The 12,719-nt window shown below is 39.7% G+C and overlaps 1 protein-coding gene across 3 annotated transcripts in view; it reads left to right on the forward strand.

Annotated features, from left to right (window-relative positions):
- Positions 1-12,719, forward strand: part of igf2r (insulin-like growth factor 2 receptor) — a 226,884-nt gene that overhangs the window by 194,528 nt on the left and 19,637 nt on the right. For all 3 annotated transcript variants that reach the window (XM_060831661.1, XM_060831659.1, XM_060831660.1), the window contains exons 41-44: positions 1,191-1,327; positions 2,684-2,801; positions 3,528-3,674; positions 4,137-4,321. In XM_060831661.1, coding sequence (XP_060687644.1) covers positions 1,191-1,327; positions 2,684-2,801; positions 3,528-3,674; positions 4,137-4,321 — 587 coding nt within the window. The remainder of the gene's footprint in view (positions 1-1,190; positions 1,328-2,683; positions 2,802-3,527; positions 3,675-4,136; positions 4,322-12,719) is intronic.

The following is a 12,719-nucleotide window of genomic DNA, read 5'->3' on the forward strand; positions in this document are numbered from 1 at the left end:
GCTGGGTCCCAAAATCAAAAATCAGATGTTTTTCAAGCTTGTACTGAGGCTGCCTGGAGCACTGCAGCAGAAATGTTGGCATGGGAACATGAAGTGACAGGTCACTGAAAGTTCAGGGTCATTTTTGAAGACAGAATGCTAGGTGGTCACCCAGTCTGCATTTCTTTGCCCCATTGTAAAGGAGACTGTGTTGTGAACAGCAAATACAGTAGACTAGACTGAATGAAGGAGCAGGAAAATTGAAGTTTCGGGCAAAAGCCCTTCATCAGAATTCCTGATGAAGGGCTTTTGCCCAAAACGTTGATTTTCCTGCTCCTCAGATGCTGCCTGACCGGTGCTTTTCTAACACCGCTCTGATCTGAACTCTGGTTTCCAGCATCTGCAGTCCTCACTTTTACCTAATGAAGTATAAATAAATTGCTGCTTCACCTGGAAAGTGTACCTATGGTCTTGGATAATGAGGAGGGAGGAAGTAAATGAGCAGGTGTTACTTCCGTGCATCTTCCCATGCAATGACAAGGAAATGTTAGAAATGGAGGAATGTACCAATGTGTCCTAGTCAGAGTTTCAATGGAATGCTGACATGGGAGAGGAATGTGTTTCTGGTTGAGGCCTCCCATTGGAGGTGATGCAAATGGTGGTTTACAATCCATTGGATGTGGAGGCTGGTGGGGTAATAAGTGAGGACCAGGTGACACACATTGTTCTGGGAGGGAAGGGGAAAAGGTGAGGCAGAAGTGTGGAAAATGGATCAAGTACAGCCAAATGTCCTATTGACTTTGGTAGCGGAAAATCGCTGGTTGAGGTAAAGGTGGATGTTTGAGGCCCCTCTATGGAAGTTGACATGATCAAAACAAATATGAGAGAAACTGAGAGAATGGGATGGTGTCTTTTAAGGAAGCAGGATGTGAAAATGTATAGTCTCGGTAATTGTGCGAGTCTGGTTTTGTTTATGGGAGGTGTCTCTTCAGGTTGAACTATAAGATTGAAGAGTGTGATAGTGGATAATGAATAGTTGAAAGTTTCCATCTTGAGGAATCTAGAACAAGGAGGCAATGGTTGAAAGTACAGGACTTCCCAAGTGAGATTGAGGTTGAGAATCAGGTGATCAAATTGGATCGTACAGGCTCAGGTTGAGATACCAGTTTCTATTCCTTAAGTTATGAATTCATTTTAATTTCATCTTTTAGGTATTACATGAATCTTTGTCAAGGTGTTCATGAAGGACCCACGGGCTGCCCTTCATATGCTAGCGTGTGCAGAAGGAATAAAAATGGTAAAACCCAAATATTGGGGCTGGTTCACACCCAAAAAATCGACGTTCAAGGTATGAGGTCTGATCACTTAACATAATGTAGTGCAAGTAACTGTTGACAAATGATTCAAATTATTTCTGTGTCCTGTACTACTTTTAATAGGATATCTAGTCTAGAGCAGGATAATTAGGTTAGATTACTTGTGGTAGTCAGCTTCTCCTGAATCTGACTGTATTACTTGGTTTAATAAAGAAAAACAAACCATATCCAGCACTTGAACATCCACTGCCTGTTACTGTAGTTACAAGGTACAGTGTTTATTGCTCCAACCCAAGTATGATCTGCATACGGTGTGGTTTGTCTGAGAAACGTGTTTTGTTGATGCAAACTATTTAGAAGTTCATACAAGAAAGAAGTGTAATATTTTATTTCCTTTTGCTTGCTTCTCTCAGGCAAATATAATTTTCTTTCTTTTGACTCTACTGGAGTGTCATTTAAGACAAATGCCCAAGTCTGCACTCATGCAAACAGAAAACATCACTCTTTCTTAACTTAACTGACCCTGATAATTTTACAATAATCTCTTGTATTGATGGTTCTATATAATTTTGTAATGTGGTTGTATCTCAAATTGTCAGTTTGTTTTATTCTTTGTCATTTACATTTTGGGGAGAAGTAAGGGTAATTTTAATTTAAACTACATAATTGCATTTTAGCAAAGTTAGAGCTTTACTAATTGCCTAAATGTCTGTGTCACACCAAATTCAGCCCCTGAGTTTGACACTGGAGGCCATTGTTATATCCCATGTATGGAGAAAGTGAGGACTGCAGATGCTGGAGATCGGTCGAAAAGTGTGGTGCTGGAAAAGCATAGCCAGTCAGGCAGTATTCGAAGAGCAGGAGAGTTGATGTTTCGAACAAAAGCCCTCGTTCCTGATGAGCTTTGGCACAATGTCATCCCTCCTACTCCTCAGATGCTGCAGTTATTGCATATGTGCCTGTTGACAGTATGACATTACCAAGTTCCATATATTTAATGTTTTTTTTTGGAAATACAATTTCTTAAGTTTCAAAATATGTATCATTTTGGTAAGTTTTAGGGTTTTGAGCAAAGAATGTTACCTTTTATTATGTACTTGGCTGGGTTAAATGTGCAGAAGCTCTTGGCTTAATCCAAGTATAATCTAATTGTTCGTTTCTCTGGTTGAGTTTGTCACCTAGTCATGTCAGTCAGCTGAGTTTATTTGCCCAGTCTCTAGACAAGGTGGGTATTTGTAGCCCAAAACAATGGGACCTGGATTATGTTCTTGACAGTATCTAGCAGTTTCACGTGTTAACAAATAGACAAGTGCACACTCTAACATGATACCTGAAAAATGTTTTGCTTGATAATTCTACAACCTTTCATCTCAATCACTTATTTCCAGGTGCAAATCTTTTTGTGAGTTATTCAAGTGGGTATTTTACATGTGGTACAGGAAAACACGCAACGACGACAATACGCATGCAATGTTCATCAACAAGTGGAGCACCAGAGCTGGAAAGGTGAGGAGACCCATATTCCCATTGTTTGAATTATTGTGTAAGTCTGGTGTCTTGTATAGTTGGGACCTCTAATTCCATGGATTATTGACATCGCCGAAATACTGGAAGAGCAAAATAAGGCAAGAAAAAGGAAGGGTAATATATTTGGCTGGCTCTTCTTGTACATCCCGAAATCAAGACCATGCACTGTTCATCTATTCGTCCTGAGAAAGGCAAAGTTCACACCCCTATAGAGATATTGAGGAATTACCATCAAAATATTGCCAATAAGTTTTGTACATGTTTGCTTGAATTGGATTTCAACGTAAATTTAGTGTTGAATGATTCCTGTGTATTTTCCCTAATTAATGCCTATTAACCAGCTTGAAATTAGGTTTGTCTAAAATTACAGCTAGGCCCCAAGAACTGTTTTCACTGGTGCCTGTGTAACCGGTCAAGTTTGGAAGGAAATTTTAAAGGAAGTGCATTGATTCAAGAAGGCAGCTCATCACCAGCTCCAGAGCAATGGAGGAGGGGCAGCAAATGCTGGCCAAGTCTGCAATGCCTGTGTTTCCTTGAAAGATTTACAAACCATTTTGGGGTTGAGAAACAAAATATTCTAATTGTGGCAGCATGTTTTAATCTTTGGGTCCAAAATTTTTGAATATTGTCCAAAAATTTATTTTGCATATTTGCATTATCCTGTATGTACTTGACCAATGTAACATTTGCGGTTATTCTTTCCAGCTTTGATGAAAAGGAATGTGAGTTTTTAATTGTATGGGAGACCCGTGCAGCTTGTGCTGTGAAACCTCAAGAGGTTTACATGGTAAATGCAACCATTACAAGCCCAACAAATGGCCAGAAAGCCAATTTGTCAGCTATTTATTCAAAGTAAGTACTGTACATCTTGATAAGTTTTTGGTATTTTTAATTCAACTTGCATTTGTTTGTGCACATACACATAGATTACCAGCAACAAAAAACGAAATTGCTGGAAAAGCTCAGCAGGTCCTGCAGCAGATGTGAAGATAAACCAGTTTAATGTTTCTGGTGTAGTAACCTTTTGTCAGAGGTTTGCCATCTGTTGATATGGACAAGACCTGTTTTAACATGTCATAGTGCCTCTTTTAAAATAAGCTAACTTTTTAAAACATGAAAGATGTGCTTTTAAGAAAAAGTGTTCTTTATCCCGATAAGCTTTTGTAAACATTCAAATTATTGGAACAAAATGTAACACTGATATGATTAATTTTCCATGTTGATTTACCCATTGAGGGAGTTGTTTTATTTTGACAATTGCTCTTTCAACATATTGCTGTTAATTCTGGCTGTCAATTGTTGTTGTCTTTACAGATTGTATAAAGCTTCAGGTGATATTAGATCAAACGGTGACTCCTATATCTATGATATCCAGCTTTCTGGAATCTCGAATCCTGAAGATTTTAAGTGCCAAGACTCCAATATCTGTCAGGTCAAAACTAACCAGCCCTATTTCAGATCCATTGGAATAGCTTCTAAAGCAAAATATTACCTTGAAGGTAAATGTGTAATATGCAATAAATTTGTTTTTTTTTCCAAAAGCTTGTTTCCTGAAGGCCAATTGTTCCTGTTTATTGTCAGAAATGATCTTGACATCATATAAGCAGCATCTATGTAAACTTGCTGAACGCTTTTCTATTTTTCTGGAAAGCTTTCAGTTTATAAAATATGCCAACTTTGCAATATTTCTGACTACATTTTGGTTCAGCACATCCAATGTTGCACTGAATTGTCAGTGTGCTGAGGTAGATGTAAAGCATCCAATGCACTTGAGAAAGAGCATGGAAGTTCTCCAAAGTGTCATGGCCAGTATTAGATTAGAATTTTTAAATTAAATTAGATTAGATTAGTGTGGAAACAGGCCCTTCGGCCCAACAAGTCCACACCGACCCGCTGAAGCGCAACCCACACAGACCCATTCCCCTACATTTACCGCTTCCCCTAACACTACGGGCAATTTAGCATGGCCAATTCACCTAACCTGCGCGTTTTTGGATTGTGGGAGGAAACCCATGCAGACACTGAGAATGTGCAAACTCCACACACAGTCGCCTGAAGCGGGAATTGAACCCGGGTCAACCTGAGGCTGCAGTGCTAACCACTCTGCCACTGAGTGTGTCTCCCTCAAATGATTTAAAATAAATTTAAAATTACTCCGCCATTGGTACATTGCTGTTTGTTGGAACATGCAGTGTAAGTTGATTGCTGTATTCTCTATGTTGCAAGAGTGTTTATAACTCAAAATTACTTACTTAGTTGCCTGTTATTTCGTTCTCACTTTGAGAAAAAGAAACAGCTGAAATAGATTGCTTTATAGGGAGGAAAGGAAAGTTTAACAAAAATCAAATACAGGACACAAACCAAAAATTCAAGGAACACAGTTGAAGGACTCATCTACCACTGTTACAAGATGACAAATAAGTTGATTAAACATTGAAAGCTACAGTCAGAAACAGAAGATATGAATGATGGGAGTGGGAAAGCGCAGTTGAGGACGAAAGGGTATTTTGCTTGTAAATGTTCTTGGTTTGATGTAGTGTGTTAGGATTAGCATCATTATTATTACAGCATAACTTCATTTATAAAGTTTGTTAAAGACTGCAGATCAGGAGCGAATATAATAGTGCTGGGAAAAAGAGGTCTGGCGGTATCAATGAAGAATGAAACAGTTAAGATTATGTGCTGAATGTTACCAAAATTGGTTTTGTAATTTTCAGGAAATTGTGCATGGTTTTCTGTACTCTGTAGATTCTCTGCATCTAATCTCACCTATATATGCACCATGCCTCAATGGCACCTCATTCATGTTATAGTGCACTCTGCAATAGCAGAAACACTCACCACTGCCAGACTTTGCCAGGATCTCCTGAGGTACCTGCACCTGGCACCATATGTAAAACCAAGCTACACACCAGCTTTAAGCCCTGCTCGCCAGGACCTGTCCTTTGCCATGTATATTGTGGAAAGGGAATGAAAAAGGAAACTTCTGAGGACACAATTGGCACTGATGGCACTTTGTTGCACATCCAAAGTCACATTCATAAACTTGTTGACATTTGACATTGATATCACCTTCCTGGTTAACTGCCATTCAAAGTGCAGCTCCAAGAATTGAGCTGTGTAGATTACCTCTCTTTGAAAATATTCATTTTTACTTTTGCTGTTTTTAGATAAAAGAAATAACAAAAATCTTCATTTACTTAAGGAAAGTCAGAGCTTAAGGTTCCATCAGAATGCAGAGGTGTCAAAGTGTCTATTTCCTTGATATGATTTCCTCCAGGTAGGTGCTGTGCAACACTGTCACAGACACAGTATTGCAGAATACCATCTCAAACCAATACCAACTGCTGGAGCAGGACCAAGTTCAACCTGGAACTCTGGTCCACTTTTTTTTTCTTCCTTTTTTATGCCACTGGAGCAACAGCAGTACTGAGCTTCCACATGTTTCCACACCCACTGCATTCCTTCCCCCCCCCCCCCCCCCAAACTCCAGCCTTACGGTTTTCTCTTACCATCACCATAGCAATACAGCTTAGCCGTGTTGACCTTTTATGTCACATGACCCGCACCCTAATTGAAGCCAAGATGGTTGTTACTTTTGACCACACCCCTCCAATGCTTTATCATCTCTTGCCCTTATAGTTGAGTTTCCCCTTTACAAATAATGTCCCCGCTAAATTAAGCATAATGCCTTGAACTCCCACAGTTGATTTTGCCAGCTTCCTTGCCACAATAGTAGCTCCAATAATGACTCCTTGACATCCATTGAGCTGACCCCGGGGCAGGTTGTAATCCGTTCCCCGTTGACTAACTTTGAATGGATAGCCCTAAGTGATGAGTGACTGTACCCTTGACTGATTTTCTCTGAGAATTCCTGGACTGCTTGCATTGGATTTACAGAACTGACTGTGGCTGTTCTTAAGTGATATGGAACATCTGACCTAGACTTCCTCAAGCGGCTGACTGACAATGCTCAAGCTCCTGGACTCAACTGGGGCAATGCCTTTGACTCTGGCTGGATCGCAGCAGAGAAGAGCGTTTCCCTTGACTGAAAACTACTCCCCTGAGACTTAGACACAGCTATTTGTTTGAAATGTGCAGTGTTCTTGTGACATAAGATGCTAATATAGTGTAGTTATGATATTTATGTTGTACAGTGCAGTATGGCAATGGGTCCACCCCCTTGATAGATCACTGACAGCTATGACAAGCTTGTCAGGCTTTTTGTTTGCACTAAATGGCAAAGCAAAACCGAAGTACTACATGCCTTTAAATTCAGACTGATGCAGCAAAGTGTGAAAGAGCAATGATGTGAGCATTCAAGTAGGCACAGAGTGAGTGGGTGCGTGCTAAGAGAGCAAACAAGTTCTAAAATGAGGCCTGGTCCAATCCATGAGATAGGTACTTGTCACTTACTGCAAACACTCACAGCAGCTGAATTGCAAGGAAAGGTGGCAGTGCTCTTCCAAATGGAGTATTGAAGTGGAGAATTGCACTCTGTGGGGCTCAGAAGTATGCCATGATGAGGCTGGTATTCAGTGCCAATCTCTGGACAAGGAGTGTGGTTGGTCATTGCTCCTGGACCCTACCTGGAAATGTTGGCAGTCTGTTACCCATGTTGGAGGCCCAAAGGAGCAAGTAATGACCTGAGCTGCCAGGTACCTACGGACTATCATATCAGGAATTATCACCATCTAGTTTCTAACCAGTGCAGTGCAAATGTGTGAATACATGCAAGTCAGCCTTTTACCACTCATTAGTGCGATTCTTATCTCGCCATGCAAAATTCTGTTGCAGAATGAACTTTTCCTCAATGTTGAGAATCTTATTTCTTAATTAACTTTATTTTCCCCATTACCTTGACAATGCCCACATCGTTTAGGTGTTGTAAAAATTTCAATCCTTTGAGTTCAGTGTAAATCTAGGCCATAATGGAAAGGAGTCCATCTTACTGGATCCGTTATCTGTTTCTCCCTCTATGGATGCCACCAGTCCCACTGAGCTTTTTCAGTTCTTCCTATTTTAATCTTGCATTGTCCAAAAGAAATTTTCAACCTTCTCCAGGTGTTCTTCCCGTGTATGACAGACAAAAGGTAGCGGGGGAGGGGGCAGGGGGCAATCAACTCAAACCCTTTTTTAACCAATATTTATTGCAACAGTTGCTTAATTCCTGTAACTTAAACTTCAATTTCAACTTTAGCTCCCAATTTAACTTCACTTTACCTTACTTTAACCCACATTTAACCCTAACTCTAACTTTAACTCTAGTTTGGCTTGAAACAAATACTATCCCAATTTGAGCAGAGTGGCCAACTTTGTCCTGTGTAGATCTGGTCTCATAGCTCTTTCTTCTCTGAAGATAACTTCGGGCCCTGTGCTTTTCAAGTGTTGAGTCTTGAAGATGATGACCCCTAGGCAATCTTTATTTGTTCTGCTAATTTTTATTCCAGAATGTGCTCATTTTCAGAAACTTCTTTGATACTCGGCCAATAAATTGTGTAAATCCTGATCGTGCCATTTGACTCCAACAAATGGAGTTGGTAAGCAACTCCCACAGACTTATACCAAGTTGTATCTAGCCACATACCATGTTCTGTAAGTCCAGCAGACCACTGACACATCCCTTATTCGGTCAAAATAGGAAATGACAGGTCACAGCATGTCTTAGGTGCAGTTTTAAGAGGTCAGCGTATAACCTACTTGACCAAAGTTCCTGACATGCTGATTGTAGCTCATAACCAGCCTCATAGCCATTGCTCCTGCTGGCCACCTGACCACACTTGGATTTCTGGTGTCTGCAGTATTTTGTTTTTACGGCAGGAAGGAGTCTGGTATCTGGAGTCCAAACAACAGTGTGACAAAAATAAATTGCTGGAAACATACAGATCTGGCAGTACATGTAGAGAGAAAGCAGAGTGTCCCTTCTCAGGTTGGACTCACTTGACTAAAAATGATTAATTTTGCTTTCTTTCCACAGATGCTTCCAGACCTAATGGTTGTTTTTCTAGCAATTTGTTTTTGTTTCAATCTTAAATATCCACAGTTCTTTTTGATAGAATATTGCTAAACGTCTGTTCATCTGTGAAGTGCAAAGTCAAGTGTGAATTGAGGGGATGATTTTATGGACCAGGTCAGACCCACTCAAAACAGTTCGGGAAGGTAGCCCAGACCTAACGTTTCTAGTTGTTTTAAGCAGGTGTAGAGTGGATATTCCAGGAGTGATGCAGATGGTCAAACTACTCAGTTTTAAACAAAACAATTATTTACAGATTATCGAATGAAGCACAAGCAAAAGAAAACACAATATAGAATAACTTAATCTATTCCAATTTTCTTCAGCGTCCCCATATAAATACCTTGGCAAAAAGGTAAATTCAAACGCAGGTTCTTACGAGAGAGAGATTGCAGAGATGATCAACTAGGGATCATTGGCTGAAACATGGAACCTCTTCCACTGCAGCTGTTTCTCTAGGCCTTTAGCTGAAAATTAAAAACCAAACTAGAAAAATCCTTGAACTGAGAGAACTGGCCACTCCCCTTTCGTTGTAGAAGTAGTTTTTTAAAAAAACCTCAAAGCCTTTAAAAAAACCTAAAAGCCTGTTGCCTTAGACAGTAGCTGTAATCAATGATCTAATCCCAGACAAATTGGAATCTCCTGCCTTTTACAACCCCTTTTTGAAAAAAACACCAAGGGCAATGTAACCTTGTTAAAGTAGAAGCAGCATCACAGAATGCAAAGATGCTTCAGAGGGAATTAAATAAGCTAAGTGAGTGGGGAAAGCAAGTGGGATACAATGCGAAGGAATATGAGGTTATCCACTTACTGAAAAAAACACATCTTTTTATCAATTCTGGGAAATGTTGACTATCAAAAGGATTTGGATGTCAGTTGAGTCACTGAAAGTTAAACATGCAGGTACAACAAACAATTAAGAAAACACTGGTATGAGTATAGTAGTAAAGATGGCTTACAGCAGTTGTATTGGACCTTAGTGAGACCGCACCTGGAGAATTGAGAGCAGTTTTGGTCTCCATACCCTACAGAAAGGTGTACTTGCCATTGAGTGAGTGCAGCAATACTAATTCTAGGAAGGGAGTGATTGTAATAGAAGGAAAGTTGTAAAACATTTGGTTAGTCTTCTAAAATCTGTAAAATAGAGTTAAGGTTATGGGAGCATACCACATTCTTCAAGACTTTGACAGGTTTGATGCAGAATGTTTCCCCTGACTAGGGGTGAATCCAGGACATGAAGGATTGTTAATCTTTGAAATTCTCTACCCTTCAGGACTTTGGAATCCGTTATTGAATATGGTCATGACTGACAGATTTCATCAGCTAGATGGGGATAGTGCAACAAAATAATATTGAAGTAGATCAGTCATAATTTTATTGAATAGTGGAACAAACTCCCATCCTCCTGTTCCTGTTTGTGATCCTTTACCTCACCATCTATTGGCATGAAGTTTGATTGCATGTTTGTGTTTATGGTGTTTTATTTTGTCAAACTTTGTCTTGAAGTACCATAGTTTGAAAAGATGAGAACATTTCCACCATGAGCTGTTAGCTAGAGTAAACTGAAGTATGCATTGGTGTTGTCACAATGGTGTGGCAGAGGGTTATGCAGGAAATAAGAAAATCTCTATCAAAAGAATTCTGACCCCTCTCCCCGATGATCTATTTAGCATTTATATGCCACGATTCCTATGTAACTTATTGTTCAGATGTTGTTGTCAATCTTCCTTTGTTTGAAAGGCTGTCCACTGTTTCTTTACAAAAACTGAATTTGTTAACTTGTCAGAGATATGTTACAAGGGAGTATACCAGTTAGAGGATGCTTGTGAAGTGTAGAATATTTTTGTTGTAAAGAGAATAAATGATTTGCAAATATGTATTAACCCCGATAAAATCCCAGAATGTCCAGAATCTATCTCAATTTAGACAAAGTCAAAAGAGGTAATGATGTACCTGCCAATGATTTCTGAATTAGACTTCTGGGTTTATTTGTTTAAAGCTTGTGTAAGAACCACTAGGCATGTCCACCATGTGGTTAATGAACTGTAGATAACTTGAATCATTTCAAATTTTAGTAAATGCAGACCAACCATAAAAATTTAAACAGGGTAGCTTATTAAAATTATTCATAAGGTGCTTCCATTTTTTCAAGAAAAGGTTATGTCATTAACAAATAATCTTGATCTCAAATTCCAAGTACTGATAAGGCAAGTAAATACTTTGCAGTACTGAATAAGTGTCTGGACACTTTCTTTGGGCTTGTTGCTTGAGTTCATTGTTGCTAAAATTAAGAGGTTCATATGAAGTCAGACCCAAGAGCTGTAGTGGTTAGTTGAATATTTAATATTTCTTGTACTAATGGACCAGCAAGTCAACAGATTTTGAGAGGGCAAGAAGGTTTCCACATTTGGTTTCAGCACGTCACACTGGCTGACTTCCACAAAATAATAATTGGTTTGTGCTTGTTTGCATCCTCCCCCAACCAAAACTCTTCTGAGGGAGCCTCTTTAAGCCTACACTTTGAAATTTCTGCACACCAGCTGTTCCTAGTCACATTTTTAAAATACTGTTCAACATTCAGAATCATTGTTGATTTTGAGGAATTAAGGTTTCACACGCACAATGATAAATGAAGCTGAATCCCTTTTGAATTTCTTTTCCCTGTCTGCCGTCCTCTCTCAATCTTGAATTCTCACCTCCATTGTCTGCTTATAAGACCATAAGACATAGGAGTGGAAGTAAGGCCATTCGGCCCATTGAGTCCACTCCGCCATTCAATCATGGCTGATGGGCATTTTAACTCCACTTACCAGCGTTCTCCCCGTAGCCCTTAATTCCTTGAGACAACAAGAATCTATCAATCTCTGCCTTGAAGACATTTAGCGTCCTGGCCTCCACTGCACTCTGCGGCAATGAATTCCACAGGCCCACCACCCTCTGGCTGAAGAAATGTCTCCGCATTTCTGTTCTGAATTGACCCCCTCTAATTCTAAGGCTGTGTCCACGGGTCCTAGTCTCCTCGCCTAATGGAAACAATTTCCTAGCGTCCACCCTTTCCAAGCCATGTATTATCTTGTACGTCTCTATTAAATCTCCCCTTAATCTTCTAAACTCCGACGAATACAATCCCAGGATCCTCAGCCGTTCCTCATATGTTAGACCTACCATTCCAGGGATCGTCCGTGTGAATCTCCGCTGGACACGTTCCAGTGCCAGTATGTCCTTCCTGAGGTGTGGGGACCAAAACTGAACACAGTACTCCAAATGGGGCCTAACCAGAGCTTTATAAAGTCTCAGTATAAATGTCTCATTCAAGTATCTTTCTGTCTGGAAGTGTCTGTTTGCAGTTATGTCAAGTGACTTGTAGCAGCCATATTTGCTAAGCTTTTTGTGTCTGGTTGGTTTTTCAACAAAAGCTTATCATAATGTCTTTGTTCATGACACCTGTCAAATCTATAATTTGTGAGGATCTTGATTACCAATGCGCTCTATGGTTTCTTGTCTCTCTTCAGCCCAACCTGTCACATCGCAAAATTCTTTGCCTGCTATTTCTCTGTTACCATTTTTCCAAGCATATACACTCCTTAAACTTTGTCCTATCATTCCTGAGCAATACACTTATGGTACATCTTTGTTTTTGTTTTCATCTTTATTAATTGCCACTGGTAGCTTAGGCACTCAATTTTCCTTTCCAACTACTTTTCTACGCCAGTCAACCCTTCAACAGTCCAAAACGTCGAATTTCCTGTTCCTTGGATGCTGCCTGACCTGCTGCGCTTTTCCAGCAACACATTTTCAACACTTCAACAGTGTCAATCTATTTTTAGTTTGTTTGTCAACACAGTTTTGCATAATGTAATTAATTATGTATCTTACCCAGTTTA

Source organism: Hemiscyllium ocellatum, chromosome 10, assembly GCF_020745735.1.
Source record: "Hemiscyllium ocellatum isolate sHemOce1 chromosome 10, sHemOce1.pat.X.cur, whole genome shotgun sequence".
NCBI lineage: Eukaryota > Metazoa > Chordata > Chondrichthyes > Orectolobiformes > Hemiscylliidae > Hemiscyllium > Hemiscyllium ocellatum.